We start from the raw sequence: 19,050 nt of genomic DNA, 5'->3' as shown, positions 1-19,050 counted from the left end.
ATGTTCAGATCTGTTCAGGAATCAGTTTACATGTTCAGATCTGTTCAGGAATCAGTTTACATGTTCAGATCTGTTCAGGAATCAGTTTACATGTTCAGATCTGTTCAGGAATCGGTTCACATGCGGCGTTGTGTGTCGTCTACCAGTCTGCCTCCAGGATTCAGAACCAGCTCCGTACCTCGTGTCGTCACAGGAGATGTTGTCGAAGAACGACTTGGACTTGTCGTAGTAGCAGTTTGGGCCCAGCGGGTCGCTCTCGTCTTCGTTGTTGCCTTCACTGTTCTGGGTTTCCACTCCAGAGTCTCCCTTATCCTCTCCATTCAGCGCTTTCTCCGACTTCTCATCTGAGAGACAAAAGAATCACAGTTTAGCTGCAAAAACTAAAACCTACAGGTTGTTTCTATTTCCTTTAATTAAAGAGATGTGTTCCGTTTTACATCCCAGTGATGCTTCCCTCAGATTTCCCAGTATAACCAGTTAACGCCAACCTTTCAGCTTCAACTTGCTCTGGAACTCCTTCTCGATCTCCTCCTTGTTGAACTGGGCGTTGGCGCTCTCAAAGTCAAAGTCCTTCTCGAACTTCACGGGTCCGTCTCGGCGCACGTTGAAGCGGCCCCTGCCGTGATGGCCGCCCCCGCGGCCGCGCCGGTTCGCCGTGCCGCCGCCGCCTGCTGGAGAGAGACAGAAGCGCAGCGTCAGCCGAGAGGAAGAAGAGAAACGGAACAAATGGAGGAGATGCAGAGATGGAGCCGTAGAACAGAAGGTGAGGATGAAGAGCTGCAGGAGTTAGGATGCATTCACACCAGTCCTGCTTAATCTGCTTTAATCCAACTCTGGATTAGAAGGTTTCAAAGAGGGGGTCTCAAAAAGTTGGAGAGAAGAAAAAAAAAATAACAAAACTGAATCCCATCATTTTTATTTGAAATGTATTTGTTATTCAATCATGTTTTTTTTTCTTTTATAAAATGTAAGTAAAAATAATTTAAATATTTCCGATGCTTATTTTCAAACTGGCTGCCAGTCAAATTCATCTTTGCTCTTCCAGCTAGCATAGCAGGCAAGAAATGGAAAAGTTTCTGACAAGAGAAAGACCAAAGACAAAAACAAACATAAGAACTGTTGGAATAAAATAAAATTTAATGTGATTAATATCAAATTTAACCAAATCAAAAAAATGTAAATGTTGCATATTTTCTTAAAATTAAAAGTGGGGTGTAATAAAAACAGTAATTTCTGGAAATTAAGTCATAATATATTATCTGAAAATAAAATTTTCCACCACAGAACTCATTGTCATCTGGGATGATCATGTAAAAACTACTGAAAACGAATAAAAAAACTATCTAAAAGTTGATGTTTCTTGAAGAGGTTTGAATGCATATGTGAACGGCAAACGAACCGGAAAAGGAAGTGGACTACAGCGCAGGGCATTCTGGGTAAAAGCAACCAAAACACATGAGTCTAAAGAAATGACTCGTCGTCTTTTACCAAAGACAAGAGAGAAATCCTACAAATGCTAAAATCTGACGCCACTCCGTTTCTCTTTACATTTCGTGAAGAAGGAAGTTGTGCTCAGTGTCTTCTTCTGAGGTTTTCATGTCGTATCCTTCAGTGCAGCGCCCCCCACAGGTGAGGAGGGGAACTGGTTTTTCAAAATGTTTGGATCGTCTGACAGTGCAGTATGAAAGAACTGCAGCAGTTGAAAATGTAACAAATATTGCAATTTTGGTCTCCAATCTAACCGAGTCTACCGGACTGTCAGGTGTGAAAACACCCTTAGTGACAGAATGATGGAGGAGATGCAGAGTCTCCATCATCCCTGTGGAGATGAAGTCGAATAGACAGATGGAGGGCATGCAGGATGGCTGCAGAGGGGACAAAGCTTTGACCTGTGGAGCGTTTACTGGGCTCCCTGCCTTCTCCTCGCGCCTGATCGCCCTCAGCTCTGCTCTGGACGTCTGATCCTGGAACAGCAACACAGTTTGAGTCTCCACACAGCGACCAGGGAGCAGCTGCGTCACTAAACTCCGTGCTGCAGTTTCCAAGCTTCCACCTCACAGAGGAGCCTTCTCCAACTCCGCTCCTTTGGACTAGCCAGCAGTAATTAGCAAACACCTGGTGAGCTCATTATAGGAGCTACTTCTCAATGCAACGCTGGTAAAAACGTTGTTAAAGGGTTAGTAGGAGGAGTGATGTGATGATGACTTCCTGAAGGTGGAGTTTTAAAAAGAGCAGGAGTTTTAAAGAGACAGAGGCCCAAATTCAAGGTGTCAAATTTCTTTTAAGTTGTATTTTATATAGTCAGCATTTTTATAACAACTGAAGGTAACATTGTTACTTGATTGTGCTACAAATGTGGATGGAAAATACATAATATTGCCCCTTTAATCTGTTTCCATGACGAACTTGAGCAGCAGTCTGCAGCTTTCTGTCCAACAGACCCAAACTATTTTGTTTACAAGGTTCAGATTGGATCCCTGAGCTTGTTTTTATTTGGCAGACTGACTCTGGCAGTATCATGGTCCCTGGTTACCCTCTATGTTTATCTTCAGAGACTGAAGGTTCTCACCTCTCAGATTGTCCACTCCGTCCTGCTGCTGGGCCTTCTGGCTGCTCTGAGACGGACCCGCCGGCGCGGCGCGGCCGTGTGCCGGGCTTCTCCGTCCCAGACCGGGGGCTGGAGCCGTGGCGGTGGACGCCGGGACAGACGGGCCTCTCTGGCTCACCTGATCCAGGGTGGGACTCTTCCTGAGAGCTTCCAGACTGGGACTGCTGCAGCCTGAGGAGAACCGGCGAGGAGAGAGACAAATTAAAGATTGATTAGTAACTCCAGAGACCGGATCGACCTGCAGGTTAAACAGAACAACACTGAAGAAACATAAAATCTTAAGCATTTTGTCTAGTTTCTAGAGAAAATATCTTCTTACGCTTGAAAAAGGACTAAACTAACTTACATGTAATTTTTCATCAAGCCATAGGAGCTTGTTTTAAGTCATTAATTCCTTAATATTGATGAAAAATACTAGTTTCATTGGAATAACACATTACATAATAAATTTGTTATTTTAAAAATAACACATTTTCCCCGTGTAATAAGTGAAATATGGAACCAGGACTTTTTAAATCAGTATTAAGGAATTATTGACTTAAAACAAGCTCCTATATTTTGATGAAAAGTTACTTGTAAGTTAGTTTTGCCTCATTTAAAGAGTACCAAAATATTTACACTAGAAACTATATGGTAAGATTTGGTGATTTTACAGTGGAAGAAAAATATAAAATTTGATATTTGTGTATTTCAGTCATTTTCTCATAAACCTAGAGAACAACTGATCCTGGAAGCAAAGAGTTATGGAGTTTGTTAGCTTCCTGTCTGCAGTTTGTTTCAGCTGAATTTCTGCAGAAAGAAAAGGTGAAGCAGTGAAGAGTGAAAAGTCAGAAGCAGGTTAATATTTGCTGCAGCAGGAAAACACCAGCAGAGTGTTTGTGGGTCAACATGAGCAGGACAGGAAAACACCCGAGGACAGGATGAACCATCACCCTCTGACACACACACCACTGGTACCGATCCGGGAGTCCACTTCCTGCTGGTCTTTACCTTCAGTTAAAGTCCCGACAGAGCGCAAGTCAGAACCGCTCAGACTGGAGTTCATAAAGAAGACTGTGGACCGCCCTGTGTGGGAGAACAGCAACAGAACTGAGACCTGGAAACACTCTCTGCTCCAGACTGATGGACCAACATCTGCAGAACATCTGGGGCGTATCGATACCAGAACACCAACCGACCACACACACCGAGAGCTGGAGCTGAGTCGACACGAACCCAGTTAGTGCCTAAACAGAACCGATAATGCATCCATCTGATGTCACTGATCTAATCTGAACACTTTGACCTGGAGGTTAGGAGGAAACTCTCCCAGCCATCAAGATCTTCTGCTTTACACACAGATGCCAGTTTGGGTCCAGCTGATACTGGGACTAAAGAATTATTCTGAGTTTGGAGTCGAGACTCGGAAAGCTGCAGATGAACAGAACCAACTGGACGCAAAGTAAAAGGTGATGTTACAGGAATGTCCTACAGGGGGCGCACCAAGAGAACGTTCTCAAGCTTCAATAAAAAAAAAAAAAAGATTCTGGATCTTTTTATAGTAAAAAAAAATAGAACCGGATCAACAACAGAAAGTAGGATGGAGTACTAGGGCCAGAAGAAAAATGACAAGAATAAAGTCATAACATTGCAAAAAAATTTTTTTGTCATAATATGAGAGAAAAGTTCTCATAATATTACGAGAACAAAATAATAGGAGAAAATAAAAATCATACTGATGTGAGAATAAAGTTGTAATAATACGAGAAAAAGACGTATGAAAAGAAAGTCAAAATAACAGGAGAATAAAATCATAATATTACCAAAATAAAGTTGTGATATTAGTAATTTTTTAACAACTTCTACAGGAAAAACTATAAAAAATGAAAATGAGGAATGCTGAAAGTTTCATATTGCTTTTAAAAAAGTAAGACGCACTTCATCAGTATCAACTTATCATCATCATCATTAGCAGGATTTTGAAACGATTGTGCAACATGTCTGCTTTGAAGAAATAATCACAGACTACATGAGTTTATCTATCGAACCTTTGCTCCCATTAAATCAACTTTCCTGAATCTGAAATCATCAAAACGTGTCGAGGAAGCGGCGAAGGCCTCACACCGACGCCTCTGACCCGACGCCTCCTCACTTCCTGTGGCATGAAGAACGTGATCCAGAACCACTCACAGACTCTGAACCCTTGGATATCATGCCGCCCTGAAGCAGAACCTCCCCACCGCCCCGACTTACCCACACCAACGGGTCCAAACTGGGGCGAGACCAGTGGGCTGGTGCTGAACTGGTTGTAGGCGGGAGCCGGAGCTCTGTTGAAAAGGCCGTAGGAGCCAGAGGACTGGAAGGGAGTCGGAGCCGAGGCCGCCGCTGAGGAGGAGCTGGTGCTGATGGAGGACTGCAGAAGAAGAAACGCACAGGAGATCATGAAACTGGGTCAGAACCAGGGTTAGAGTAGTTTTTGGTTTTTCATCATAGTTTGGTTTTATTTCATTGTGACTTTTTGTCTTCATAAAGGAAACATGTGGGACCTTTTTCCCGACTTACTGTATACTAACTTATTTTCTGCTTTTTGTCATTAAACTATTGCATGTTTAATTTATTGCCAAGCAGGACAAAAAAATAATTTGCTATAAAATTATTGCATTATTAATTAGAACAAAAAGCCTCTGAGAGAATTTGAGTAAAATCCAGTGACACTCAGCGACATAAGAACAGAAATACCTGGACGATGGCCGGGTCCTGGGGGAGTGAGCACGTCGGTTTGGGCGGCTCACACACCGTCAGGTCCTTGATGTCGCTGCCCCTGAAGATGATGTACTCAAAGATGTCGTCTCGCGGAGGAATGGGCCGGTCCGTCGGGCGATCCTCAGTACCAAAGGAGCGGACTGAGGCAAAGAAAACTCAGTGTCTGAATCACAGTTTGACAGTTAGGAGGTGTGGCAAAGAAAAACAAAAAAAACAACAACTCCACATTCAGGCTGAAACTTTAAACTAACAGGAAAAGTTGCAAACAAAATATAATTCTCATTAGTAACTAAAAAGCTGTTTTTATAAGGTGTTATGATTTAATTTATAGTAGAACCATAAACATGTAGGTCGCCATTGTTGTCATGTGTGCTTTTGGGGTTATAGGTCAGGTTAGAGGTTAGGCTAATAGGTTAGCGTTTTCCATGTTTACATAAATAACTGAGGTTCAAAATTTTCCAATCTGAAACCTGCAAAAATCAAACAAAAAAGCACAGCAGCGTTTTGCGTCCCCAAAAACTCAGTTTCCCTTTCGATCCGGGAAAAAAACAGCTAAAGATTTTTACATTTTGGGAAAAAAAGTGAGGCCTAACTTCGAGATAAAGATAAAAAAAAAAGAACTTCCAGCAGCGCTAAACATGGCAAATTAAAAGCCTTTCTACCTACTTTCAGAAAAGACTTTTATTATGAAAAACCACGCAGGGCACAAACACAGCAGCAAAGTGGGATTTTCCTCAACAAGCTCCGGACACTTAAACATAAGAGATTTATGGATTAACATCAGCTGATGTCACTCATCTTTAACAATGCAAGTCCTGGAAGTCAGAAACACGTCTGGAGTTATTGTTTTTACTGGAGCTAAATTCTGTTGTGCCTCTCAGATGATTTTAAGTTTCTTTAACAGAATGAAACATCATTTCAATCATATTCTGGTATAAGTAACAAGCAGAAAAAGCCGCATTTCACTTAAATCTCTCGACTCAAACTGATTATGTGTGAACCCTGATTTACAGCTAAGCCAGTGGGTCAGTCTGGTGACAGGCTGGATTTTGTCCTATTTTCATGTACAGTTTATAAACCTCAGAAGTCAGAGGGCGTCCTTCCTGCACAACAATCCAGCTGAAGATGCTCCAAAATCAGATGTTTGCTTCTGTTTCCACAATTTCAAAGTTGTTTAAAATCGAGATCAGTTTACCCAAAACTGATTAGTTGGCTCAAATTAAATAAAAATATCCTGTAAATAGCAAGAACTATTAAAATTAATCAGCATCTTGCTTTGAAACTATTTTATTAGAAATTTGATGACTGAATTCATTTTTTAATAATTTTGATAGTTTTTAAAATAAGCATTGGAGTTTACATTAATTATTCCGTGTAATTTCCCTTTATAGTCAATTAGAGGCCAGGTCCAGAGTTATCTGGATCCCTCTGTTTATTTCTTCAGGGGCATGGTGAAGTTAGTGTCTGATTCACCTTTTCTGAATCAGCACTTCAAGGGCTATTCTCCATATTTTAAGAACTCTGTCCTGCTGAAGAGCTAAGACTTTGCTAAATTTCGAAAATATTAGAACTATTAACATCTAATTCTGGAAAAATACTGCATGGTGCCGCAGTACCATGCTCATTATGACATAAGTCTGTCATAATGAAAATAAGACAGGCTTATTTACATTATGAACTAAAGGTCAAAAAGGGACTGCAGTTGAACAGTTTTGTTTGGATATATAAAATAAAGGCTTCCTAAATGAAAAAATACGTTGAAAAATGTGTTATTAGTGTTCAGATTAGAGCTAATCTTTAATAGTTAATATGTCTTTTAAACAACAACAGCATACACCTTTAAACTGAAAGGCTCTCAATAACAAGCTAACTTCAGCCGCAGCAGTTAGCTAGCTTAAGTTTCCGTTAAACACCCACACACCGCCTCCACTTCACCTTTAGCCTCGAGGAACCTCTTACCTTGAGCCCAGGTAAAACTCTTACCTTTAGCAAGGGCCACGGTGGAGTTCTCGGTGTCGATGGTGTACAGGATCCCTTCATAGCGAATCTCGGCCTTGGAGATCAGGCTGATCTTACTACCCAGATAAGGCGTCCCGCCGCTCATGGTGGCTCCCGCTTCTCGGCTCTGGGAACAGGAATAAGAAGGGGCCGATGCCTCCGAGCCGCGCGGTCAGCAGAGAGGGATTGAGGGGGGACTCTCCCAGTGTGTTTCGATTCGATTCCCTCTGACGCTGACGCCGCTTTGCAGCTACAACATGGCCGCCTCCACCTCCATTGGCACAGCTCTGAGCGCGGGGGATAACGGGATTTGGAGTATCGCGTGACTTCGTGGCGCCGTGAATCATAGATCTATGATGAATAGAAGTGTATTGAGTTTTTTTTTTTTCCGAACATACGCATTATGAAATGCGAGTAAAAACCTAAAAACCATTTATATTTACTGGCGTATAATAAAACAATACAATGGCTCATTCATCTGCTAACTGTTAATTATCTACAAAAGACTAGAAACAAACCGCTTAGGTTAAGTTTTTGATCTTATATTAGGCCTATTAAAAATAAGCGACATTTCTACTATTTCAAATTATTTATTATTATTATTATTATTATTATATACATTTATTGGGATATCTTCTGTTTTATTTTGGACTCTAAATAATTAAAAAGGTGTAATTTTGTTGCTTTGGAACTGCTTTTCCCACAGTTCTCGAAACATTTGGCATATCTAGATCTTTGATCCATCTAGATCTTTTCTCCGAATGCAGCCGGATCCTCGGCGCATGCGTACATTCTAAAAAACGATTTGCACAACAGCGAAGCATCAAAGATGGCGGGAGCCCCCGACCCGCTGGAGGACATGCTGTCCACCGAGGTGGACGAGAAGGCGGTCAGCGACCTGGTGGGCTCCCTGGAGTCCCAGCTGGGCGACAGAAACCTCCCCGCGGCTTCTGATCCGGACGGGAAGCGGGACGTGGCGGCGGCTAGCCGCCTCTCAGGGAAAGCGGGGTCTTCGGAGCCTCAACAAGGGCACCAAACCGCGGGGTCGACCCGGGAACCGGGCGCCAACCAGCCTCTGTCCGGGCAAACCGTTCCCTCCTCTGTTACCGCCGGGGCAATAAGAAACACCGGAACCGGTTTGCAAGCGGCAGGAGCGCCCTCTTTGACCGCTTTACCCGTACCGGTAACTCTGAGCAGCCAGCCCGCTGCTAGCTTCCCCCGGGCTGCTGTCCTGGCTCCCAGCCCGGTGGAGGCAATCCGGACCTCTTCCCCCAGCTTACAGCCCCTGAACGGCAGCACCGGAGCCGGGAAAGTGGAGGGCTCACCCGGTGCCCCTCCACCCGGCGCGACCCTGGCTTCACAACCCGGACTCCCTGCTCCTCAATCCCCGGCGGGCTCCCCTGCTGTGACCCTACAGGGGCTCCCCAGCCCCGTGATCAGCACCGCCCAGAACGGTTTGGACCCGAAGGGTTCAGCCTCCCTATCAGCCGCTCAGGTCCTGAACCACAACAACCCTCTAATGCACACCAAGATGCTGGTGACCAGCACCCCGGCTCCGGCTCCGGCTGCAGCCCAGGCCTCCATCATCCAGACCCAGACCGGATCCAGCACACCCCTCGCAGCAGCCAAGCCGGCCATCAACGGAGTGGCTCAGACCGGGGTGAGGCCGCCCGGTGCTGCTGTTGGGGCGGCCACCTCCATCCAGCCGCAGAGACCCCAGCTGGTGACCGCCACAACCCGGCCGGCTGCCCCGCAGACCCCCCTGGCTGTCCGGCCTCAGCAGCAGACAACCATCCAGCTGCCGCCCGGCTTCACCATCCCTCCAGGTGAGAACACACACCTGCTTATGATCGGTCCTGTGATGGTGGCTCCTGGTTCTGGAGGGACAATTCAAAGATCCAAACGCTCTGACTTAGCTGCACTTCAAAAAACTTCTTCTTATCAAGTAGAACAGTTTTAAGTAAATAAGTCCTTAATATTGGTTGAAAAGGTACTTGATCCACTGACAAATGGAACATTTTTCTATAAGTGAAAACATCTGAAAGTGGAACCAGGGCTGAAACGATTAATGGGGATAAAACATTTTTTGAAATATTTGCCAACTAATTTAGTAATTGATTAAGACTTTATGGAGTATACAGACTCTGGATCATCTGGAGTCTTTAGTTTCAATCAGAACAACATATTCTAAGTAATTAAAACTGTACAAAATATATATATTGCATATAAGAACAATCTCTGGTCACTGTCTGTAAATATGTTTTACACATATTTACATAGTTTAGCTTCTCCTGGTTAAATACTGTAAAATAATGATAAAATAATTTTTAATAACTTTTGGTTTAGTTATTAATCTGTTAATAAAAAACTGATCAACAGTTCAGTCTTGCACTGTTCTGATGTGAAGTTGGGCAGCAAGGACTCTTCATGTTGATGTTGGAAGTATATTTTAGCTGCAGATGCATCTTTTGCTACAAATGATCAAGCGTATGCTAAAGAAATGCTTTGTTGTTGCATTTTAAGTAATGTTTATTTTATTATTTAAGAAAGGAATTGAATTATTTTAACGTACTTATAAAATCGTACAAAAGATGTAAGTGGCTAAATAAAAAATTTGCAGAATATGCCGATTTTTTTATCCAATTAATCGTCAGAACAATCGATTGCTAAAATCAATGTTAGTTGAAGCCCTAAGTTTAACATTTACTGTATTTGAACTTAATATTTAGGAATTATTTACTTAAGACAAACTTCTGTATCTTTCTGAAAAGTTGCTTGTAAGTTATTTTTGTTTTAGTTCACATGTACTAAAATATTTGCACTAGAAACTAGACAGAAATACGTGGTAAGATTTTTGTTTTTTTTGCAGTGTAGTAATAATCGGATAACAAAACATGATTAAAAGAAGATTTTTTTTTCCACAGAATTTGAACTAGGTGAAACTAAAACTAAGACACTTTAGTTTTGGGTGGAACATATGTACAAAGTTTTATTTTTTATTTCATCTTAAATGCAAAATGTATGTATTTATTTGAACAGTTTTTGTTTAATTGCTGCTCTGACTGCTGTTCTTTCAGCAAATATCCTTTTTGAGATTGTATACTCCAGTTAACAATTAATCGATTACAAAATTACTTGAATATTTCAATAAGGGATTCATCATGATTAATCTGACTAACTGTTTCAGTTCTAATCATTTTATCTCAAACTGGAAATTCTTTGAATTCTCGTTAATTTTTCCCAGATTTTCAGGTTTAGTCTGCCTGAAGTTTTTCATGTTTCATCCTAAAGCTGAGCACAAAAACAAACTCTAAATATTTGATCTAATTTGTTCTCAATTCTCCAGTCTGTCTAGTTGGTTCAGATTTCCATCCAGCTCAGCTGTTCTGTTTCATTCAGTCTGTAGAACCTCTTCGATCACTTGCTTTGATTCTTCTCCTGCAGGTATGGTTCTGGTCCGGACCGAGACGGGTCAGCTGGTCTTGGTCCCTCAGCAGGCTCTGGCCCAGGCCCAGGCCAAGCTGCAGCAGAGTCAGACGGTGGTCACCCAGAGACCCGCAACACCGCTGACAACATCGACTATCCGGGTCAGCACCGCCACCACGGTGAGTTTGAGACCATCAGAACTTGACGAAGATCTTCTTCATAAATTCTGGAGTTAATCTGTAATTTCAGTAAAATCAGAATCAGGTGATTTTTATTCTGAAACAAACCATAAATCGTCTGCAGGTGCCCGGAGCCCCCCAGACGGTCCGGCTGGCTGCACCCGCTCCCACCAGAATAGTCCAGTCTCCTTCCACCACCTCTGTTCAGGTAAGTTATCCTGCTGAGAGGTGGAACAGGTGAAGACACAGATCATAGCCCGACATAAAACAGACTAGGATAGCAAGCAATTAATAAACTTACCATTAATTATCGATTAATGTTTTATTAGATTAAAATGAGTTTCAATCAGTTAACTAATAACATCCGCTTAGTCCTTGGTTCCAGTGGATTTAGTTAGGACTTTGACTGGGCCATTCTAACACATGAATATGCTTTGAGCCATGCAGTTCGATTGGTTGGATCTAATCATGCCTCTCTGTTCCTGAAGCCCCTCGCTGTTCCTGCTGCCGGAGCCGTGAAGATGCCGCCGCCTCAGAAAACCTCCACGGTGATCACGGCGGGGGTGACGCCCGCCGCCAAGCCTGCACCGCTACCCGGCGGCGCCGCCACGCCCCCTCCCGCTGCCCCGCCTGGCGCCAGGGTCACCGTGGTGTCGCAGGTTGGCTCCTGTCATTTTCTAATGTTTCCGGCTTCCCGCTCTTGCTTTGTTTTTCACACGTATTTGTGCCCAACAGGAAATGCAGGAAAACGTGAAGAAATGCAAGAACTTCTTGTCCACGCTCATCAAGCTGGCGTCGCATAACTCCCCGTCTCCCGATACGTCCAAGAATGTGAAGACCCTCGTTCAGGACCTGCTTGTAAGCTGCTAAGATCCTTTTCCTGATGCTTCTACTCCATCGTACAACTGACAGAAGGGATGATTGAAATAATAAACACTACTTGTAATTCCTTCCCGAGAAAAGAAAGCAAGAAAAAAATGGTTTAAAAAAAAAAATCAGATATTGTTTTTAAGCCATGTTGCCCAGCTCTGCTGCATCCAGATGCTCCTCAGGTCCAGTTCGTGTCTTCATGGTGTCCTCTTTTATCCTCTTGCTTTTTGTTCCTGTGACTTCATTTCCTAAAACTTGAATGTGTCCGTCTGTTACATCCCTGAACACTTTGTCTTCGTGCAGTTATATTTCACATCTTCACGTCTTTGCGCTCTAACATCTTTTCAGGACGCAAAGATCGAACCCGAGGAGTTCACGTCTCGGCTGCAGGCTGAGCTGAAGTCCTCCCCACAGCCCTACCTCATCCCCTTCCTCAAGGTACCTGTCCTGAAAAAATACATATTTCTGCCTTTAAAGCTGCATTTGCAAATAAGGTTAACTGATTCTAATTGCTGTGGTAATTGAACTCTGTTTTTTACTGTTATTAATCCTAATATTTTTTAAGAATTATAAAATTTTAAAAATGGTATTAACTAGATGTTAATGACTATGCATGTCAGTAACTACATTTATAAAAATATATAAAATTAGATAAGTGAAAATATTGCTAGTTACAGTAATTTCATGTTAATAAATGTGTTATTCATGTTAATATTCATGTTATTAGATTTGAATGAATGTTTATCAGACTGTAACTATGGTCATTACAGGCTAATAACCATAGTTGCTGGTAAAGGAGTGAATATTGGCTGTAATGATTAATCGTGATGAATCGATTATTGAAGTGATCATCAGTTAATTTCGTAATCCATTCATTATTAACTGGAGTATACAGACTCTAAAAAATGCAATTTGATGAAAGAACAACACACTCAGAAAAGTAATTAAGCCCAAACTGTACAAAAATATAAAAACAATAAAATTAAAATAAAAAATATGTCTGTAAATATGTTCTACCAAGTTTTAGATTCACCCTGTTCAAAAAAAACGGGGTGAATCTAAAACTAATAAATGGACATCAAAAAGCACCTTTTGATGTCCGTTTATTAACAGATTAATATAAAAAATAATGACTAGGTCAGCTCGTGTAGAGCTGACCTAGTCATACTGATAAGCCAAGCAGGAAGGCTGAGTTTTTGACATGTTGATGTTAGAAATATTTTTAGCTGCAGATTCATCCTTTGCTACAAATGATGAAAGCCTAAATCAGGGGTGGCCAAGTCCAGTCCTCGAGAGCCGCCATCCTGCAAGTTTCAGATGCATCCCTGCTTCAACACACCTGAATCAAATGACTGGCTCGTTATCAGGCCTCTGTAGAGCTGATCCCGGTCTGTTGGAGTAAGGATACTTCTAAAACTTGCAGGATGGTGGCTCTCGAGGACTGGACTTGGCCACCCCTGGCCTAAATCAATCTGTTATTGCATTTTATGCAATAAAAGGTTTTTTCTTATTCTAAACTGACTGTAATTCTGTTTATTTTAATGTACTTATAATTTTGTAGAAAAAATGCCTTTTTTATCTGATTAACTGTGACAATAAACGACTAATCAAGTAATCATTAGTTGCAGCTTCAGTACAAAGTCTTCCATTGCACATTCATGCAGAATGTGCAGAACCTGAACACATTCTGCATGTGTTTAGGTTTGTACCAGATGTTTTCAGTATGAATACTTTTATACCCCAAATTAGAAAACATGAGGTTCTGCAATGTTGTCTAAGATGAAATCTGCTGATAAAAGCACCAAACCTCCACCAGCAGCTTCCTGCAGTGATGAACTTTGTGTTTATCTCCTCAGAAAAGCCTCCCTGCTCTGCGTCAGACTCTGCTCAACAGCCAGCAGTCTCTGACTACGGCTCCGCCCACCACCTCAGCTCCGCCTCCAGCCGCCCCCGGCTCCCTCACCGCAGCAGCCATCAGGCCGCGGCTGCCCGTCAACGCCACGGCAACCACGGTCCGCCTGACTCCACCCATCACAAACACGGTAACACTCAGCAACCCATCCTTCACTGCTTTAGTGGTTTAAAGAGGACCTATAAAAACAAAAAATCATATTTGCACTTTTTTAGGTCTCTACTTAGGTCTCTAAAATGGCCCAAATGTTTAAAATAAACTTCCAGCTATATTTTGGTCATAAATTAAAGTTTTTTGGTGTCTAGAAAATGAGATGTTTCAAAAACCTTCCAAATGTAACATCAAATCAGCAGGCAATGCCCCTTACCTAGGAACACCAACATAGCCCAGCCTGTTACCTAGCAACACCAGCATAGTCCAGCCTGTTATCTAGCAACACCAGCAGAGTTCCACCTGTCACCTAGCAACCCCAGGATAGCCCAGCCTGTTACCTAGCAACACCAGCAGAGTTCCACCTGTCATCTAGCAACCCCAGGATAGCCCAGCCTGTTACCTAGCAACACCAGCAGAGTTCCACCTGTCATCTAGCAACGCATAAAAATAGATTATGAACTTTCTGTAAACAGAATTGCCCTTCACAAATTATTAATGAGAATGAAAATTATTGAGCTCATGTAAGTTTACCATGTGATTAATTTGATTAATTGATTTATTGCTTATTGTGACAGGCTTGGGTTACATGCATCTCATTTGGATTTAAAGTGATGAGGTTCATTCTGTAAGGAGCTCAAAATAAGCAGAACTGAGACTAAAATTTTATTGTCTAAACGTGATTTTCTGCAAAAAGTGTCACGAACAATATAGAGCAATCGTAACCTGTTCAAAGAAGCATAATATGTCAGCTTTAATATGTCTAAACAAGGTTGTGATTTCAGTGGTGATTAATAATAAACATGATGATGTTTTGTTTTCTGCTGCAGGCTGTGGCCAGAGCTACAGTCCAGACCATCCAGACCCGTTCTCCTGTGGTCCTCAGTCAGCAAATCAGACATCCAGGTGAGGCTGAAGCTTATAAAAATGGGTCACCTAAATCCTTGAAAGTGCTTGAATTTCAATTAGGTGTTTTCAAGGACTGGAAAATGTTTCATTTCTATATAAAGTCCTTTTAAGCTGCCTATTTTTGTATTATTTGTATTTTGTGGTGCAATCTAAAGTTACATTTAAAGCCTAACTTTGAAAAATGTTACAGCTGAATAGTTGCCATTGGGAATATTCATTATTCCCAATGGCTCAATGAGTTATTGATCTGTGTAATTGGAATTAAGGTTCCATATGTTCAAGTTATTGAAATTGGGAGATTTTATTTTAATTCTGGGTTTATTCTCAATTAATGTCATATAATAGTGAATTGAAACTGTCTATTTGTGTTTTTGTCATGACCAAAGTGAAAAAGTATGAAAACTTACATTGAAAATACTTAAGAAGTTCTTGAGGTTTACTAAGGAGAAGTGAACGATGCATTCAGACCTGCCCTCTCTGAATCGTCTCCCCTTGCAGCCACACTCTTGCGGGGACCCACCACCATGGCAGGTAAAGCTCCTGTCCACCTGGCAGCTCAGGCCAATCAGAAGAAACCGACTGACCCCGGGGGCGGGACCTTCAGGTGGGTTTGATGTCCAATCAGCACCAGGAACAGAAACTTCATACCTAACCTGGCAGATAACTGGTTTTACAGCCATTCTGAATGTTTCTGATTCAGCTTCAGAAATGATCACCTAATCACAGCTGAATAAACTCAAAATAAACATCAATAAATGTGTGTTTGAGTCAGACTGTATGGTGAAAATAAAAAGCTCATTCAGCTTCAGCAGCTTTATTACTGGTTACTATAGTAACAACCAGCTTGCTTTTAGTTTTACTAATTACAAGCGACCTTTTTAATGCAGGTCAGATGTGTAACTTTTCTCCTGGTGGTGATGAGAAATGAATAACTGAATAAACGTCACAGTGAGCTGGAGAGCCGGGCTTCATCAGCTCAGAGTTTCATGGTTTAGTCGGGACGTTGAACTTCCAGTCATTCAGTCAAATCTAAAAGTTCTGGCTCTCGCTGAACCTCCACAGAGACGACGACGACATCAACGATGTGGCTTCAATGGCCGGAGTCAACCTTAACGAGGAAAACGCCCGTATCCTAGCAACCAGCTCAGAGCTCGTCGGCACCAAGATCCGGTCCTGTAAAGACGAAGCGTTTCTGCCGCCAGGCCTTCTGCACCGCCGCATCCTGGACTCAGGTCAGTACATCCATTATTTAGGTAATATTATATATTTATCTTGACCAGCAGGGGGAGCCACTGCAACACCAATTGCATGGTCAGGGCTGCATTTTGGTGCATTTTCAGTAATTGAGAGCAATAGATGCTTAATTGTTTCTTTCCAGCTGAACTGTTCATGCTGGTTCGGTTCTGATGGTTCTCATGGTTCTGTTTGGTTCTGCTCCCCAGCCAAGAAGCTGGGCGTGACGGAGGTGCCTCTGGAGGTCGTGAACCTCATCTCACACGCCACCGAATCCAGACTGCGCTCGCTGCTGGAAAAGGCCTCTGTGATCGCTCAGCACCGCACAGACGGTGCAAAGGTGAGAGGTCACAGAGAACGTGGGAATAACACGGATTATAGTGGCTCTTAATACCAGATTTTATATATAAATAACTGAGAAGTGTTTTAATAAGCCCAATATGGTTTAAGATGGCAGAGTCCAAATGTTTTGTTTGTCTGGTCAAAGTACTCAGGAGACATAATGTCTTTAAATTAAATATGGAAAATAGTTTTATTTGCATTTTTATTTCTATTTGCTCAGCAATTTGCAAAGTTTGTGGATGAAATGAGTTACAAAACTATTAATTACTGTAGATTTACCTAAATAAAAGAAATATAGTATTCCTGATAAACATTTGCTGTGTTTGGCCAAGTTTAATAAATCCTTGTTCCCAATGGTATTCTTTATTCTTTTTATTTAATTTCGCTTGGGAATCAAAGTATTTTGGATTTTTCAAAACTGAATTTGAATTTAAAATAAAAATGTAAAATGCTTTTTGTAACATTTTCTACTTAAGAGGAAAGAATTTTAATTGAAAATCCCATCCAAAAAATACAAAAAGTTTCCATTTGGATCAAATAACTTTTGCTGGAGAGCGAAAGTTTTTACCACTCTTCACCAGGGCCACACAAAATTATTCCGAGGCCCCTGGGCTGCACTTTGGTTTGGACACCTCTAGTTTAAAAAATTTACCTTCATCTTTCATCACCTGATAATCACCTCTACTGAAGCAGATCAGGGTGTTAAATAGATGATAACCTGCAAGCTGCCCGTTTCGGACCCAGATCCTGTCAGTTCTGACCGGGTTCCTGTCAGTTCGGTAACCGATCCGTGGCCTTCCTCCCTCAGGATGAAGGAAACCTGACCTATGAGCAGTCGTCGGACGTTCGCTCCCAGCTGCGGTTCTTCGAAGCGCTGGAGCGGATGGAGAAGCAGCGGAAAGACGAGCAGGAACGCGAGATGCTGCTGAAGGCCGCCAAGGTACCAAACGGGTTGCTATAGCAACGGAACACCTGTTTAATTAACTCTATATCTCAACCTGATCTGGGGAAAGCGAAGCAGAGACTGAAATTCAACTTCAGCTGGATGATGATGTCACAATCTAGAACCTCCAGTCAGAGCGAATAAAAACTTTACTGAACTTTAACTTTTTTAAATCAGTATTAAAGAATTAATTATTTAAAATAAACTCCTATTTCTTTGCTGAACAGTTACTTGTAAGTTAGTTTTATCTTATTTGTTGTTTACTGATATTTGAACTAGAAACTAGACCAAAGATATTTGGTAAGATTAAGTTCTTTTACAGTTAATGGGCACTGTGCCGTTGCCTAGCAACCTCAGCAGAGCCAAGCCTTGTTACCTAGCAACCAAAACTGAGCTCCAGAATGTTTGGTGAGCTAGTTTTACTGCTGTATGCGCTGTGCAGTGGATGACCAGACTAAAATCAGACCATGGAGCGATCCTCACCTGGTCAAAGAAGCCTAATGGGTCACATTTTGTTTCTCTTTCAGAGTCGGGCCCGGCAGGAGGATCCGGAGCAGGCTCGGCTGAAGCAGAAGGCTAAAGAGGTACAGCTAGGTTTCACGTTCAGCTTCAGCTCTGAGACAGGAAACGTCCCGTTTGAACCACTTCAACTTCCTTTCATAACAGCTTTAACTTCCTGTCCACAGATGCAGCAGCAGGAACTGGCTCAGATGCGACAGCGAGACGCCAACCTCACGGCGCTTGCCGCCATCGGGCCGAGAAAGAAACGCAAGTTGGACTCAGGAGGCGGAGCTTCAGCGAGCAGTGAGGTAATCAGCCGTTTGATCATGTGACCTTGTGATGACATAGACACATTGTAGTGTGACATTATGCATGCAAGATCCCCAAAAAGCTGCTACAATGGCTACCATTGGTTTTAGCTGTCAAGTTGTCAACATAATGTGCTAAATCTTAAATATACACGACATATAAAAGAAAAAGCGACGCAGTGCTTTCCTAATAATTGTCAAGAGTACGACGATGAGATAACAAGGTCAGGAAAACGTTTTAATTTAAGAGGAAAAATAGAGAGGGAGATGGAAGTAGGTCAGTTATGCTAGCTTGACTTTGACATCCTTAACATGTAGGTGTGCTGTGGAATTTGGTGGTTCGGTTCAGTTACAAAATAAAAAATGGTGACCTACACACCAACTCTGACAGGTTATCAGTAGAGTAGGTGTAGCTAATAATTATTTAGTCTGTGTTCAGATGAACATTTAATACTAATTATAAAATAAACACCAAGCCTAGAAACATAAAATTGTAATGGACTGAATGTTCTGTTCTTTGTGTGGGAAATGGTTTAGTGCAGGGGTGGCCAAACTTTTTGAGAGCAAGATCTACTTTTTCTCTCACCAGCCACCTGAGATCTACCTCATGACACAAAGACATAAAAATTGCAAATTAAACTCTATTGACTTATTTTATATGCGAATATACATCAGTTGTAGCAGAAATAATAAAGTGACAGAAAACCTAACGCAGTTTCTTCCTCAGTGAGATTCCGACACTGGGAGCAGTTCACTGGTCTCTCAGTCATGAGCTGGTTGCAAACCTGAGGCCAGCAGGTGTCAGTCAGTCAGGGTAGATCTGAACTTTGGTTTGATGACTGAAATATGAGAAACTAACCAAAGAGCCCAGAAAAGGTAAAGGCAAATCTTCAGAAGTTGGGATATAATTAATTTAATTTCACATAATT

At 42.0% G+C, this 19,050-nt stretch overlaps 2 protein-coding genes across 6 annotated transcripts in view; one reads left to right on the top strand and one right to left on the bottom strand.

The window, feature by feature from the left end:
• lsm14aa (LSM14A mRNA processing body assembly factor a) overlaps window positions 1-7,667 on the bottom strand; it is a 10,948-nt gene extending 3,281 nt beyond the window's left edge. Inside the window, exons 1-8 of one of the 5 annotated variants that reach the window (XM_016666223.1) lie at window positions 7,334-7,667; window positions 5,327-5,490; window positions 4,841-5,000; window positions 3,599-3,673; window positions 2,570-2,779; window positions 1,890-1,964; window positions 489-671; window positions 179-344 (exon numbers count right to left, since the gene is read on the bottom strand). In XM_016666223.1, the coding sequence (XP_016521709.1) occupies window positions 179-344; window positions 489-671; window positions 1,890-1,964; window positions 2,570-2,779; window positions 3,599-3,673; window positions 4,841-5,000; window positions 5,327-5,490; window positions 7,334-7,454 (1,154 nt within the window). In that variant the 5' untranslated portion in view covers window positions 7,455-7,667. The remainder of the gene's footprint in view (window positions 1-178; window positions 345-488; window positions 672-1,889; window positions 1,965-2,569; window positions 2,780-3,598; window positions 3,674-4,840; window positions 5,001-5,326; window positions 5,491-7,333) is intronic. The other 4 variants (XM_007542347.2, XM_007542348.2, XM_016666224.1 and 1 more) reach the window with 4 other exon arrangements.
• Window positions 7,668-8,061: 394 nt separating this feature from the next.
• The window catches only part of LOC103130849 (transcription initiation factor TFIID subunit 4-like), a 13,565-nt gene continuing 2,576 nt past the window's right edge, over window positions 8,062-19,050 (top strand). Inside the window, exons 1-14 of the mRNA XM_016666221.1 lie at window positions 8,062-9,174; window positions 10,793-10,953; window positions 11,078-11,161; window positions 11,442-11,612; window positions 11,689-11,811; window positions 12,172-12,261; window positions 13,680-13,865; window positions 14,716-14,791; window positions 15,293-15,398; window positions 15,857-16,026; window positions 16,237-16,367; window positions 17,178-17,309; window positions 17,840-17,896; window positions 17,999-18,121. Coding sequence (XP_016521707.1) covers window positions 8,178-9,174; window positions 10,793-10,953; window positions 11,078-11,161; window positions 11,442-11,612; window positions 11,689-11,811; window positions 12,172-12,261; window positions 13,680-13,865; window positions 14,716-14,791; window positions 15,293-15,398; window positions 15,857-16,026; window positions 16,237-16,367; window positions 17,178-17,309; window positions 17,840-17,896; window positions 17,999-18,121 — 2,607 coding nt within the window. The 5' untranslated portion in view covers window positions 8,062-8,177. The remainder of the gene's footprint in view (window positions 9,175-10,792; window positions 10,954-11,077; window positions 11,162-11,441; window positions 11,613-11,688; window positions 11,812-12,171; window positions 12,262-13,679; window positions 13,866-14,715; window positions 14,792-15,292; window positions 15,399-15,856; window positions 16,027-16,236; window positions 16,368-17,177; window positions 17,310-17,839; window positions 17,897-17,998; window positions 18,122-19,050) is intronic.

The sequence above is a fragment of the Poecilia formosa genome, unplaced genomic scaffold, assembly GCF_000485575.1.
Source record: "Poecilia formosa unplaced genomic scaffold, Poecilia_formosa-5.1.2 Scaffold683, whole genome shotgun sequence".
Classification (NCBI taxonomy): Eukaryota; Metazoa; Chordata; class Actinopteri; order Cyprinodontiformes; family Poeciliidae; genus Poecilia; species Poecilia formosa.
Note: the sequence above shows the minus strand (reverse complement) of the source record. Positions and strands in the feature narration are given on the sequence as shown.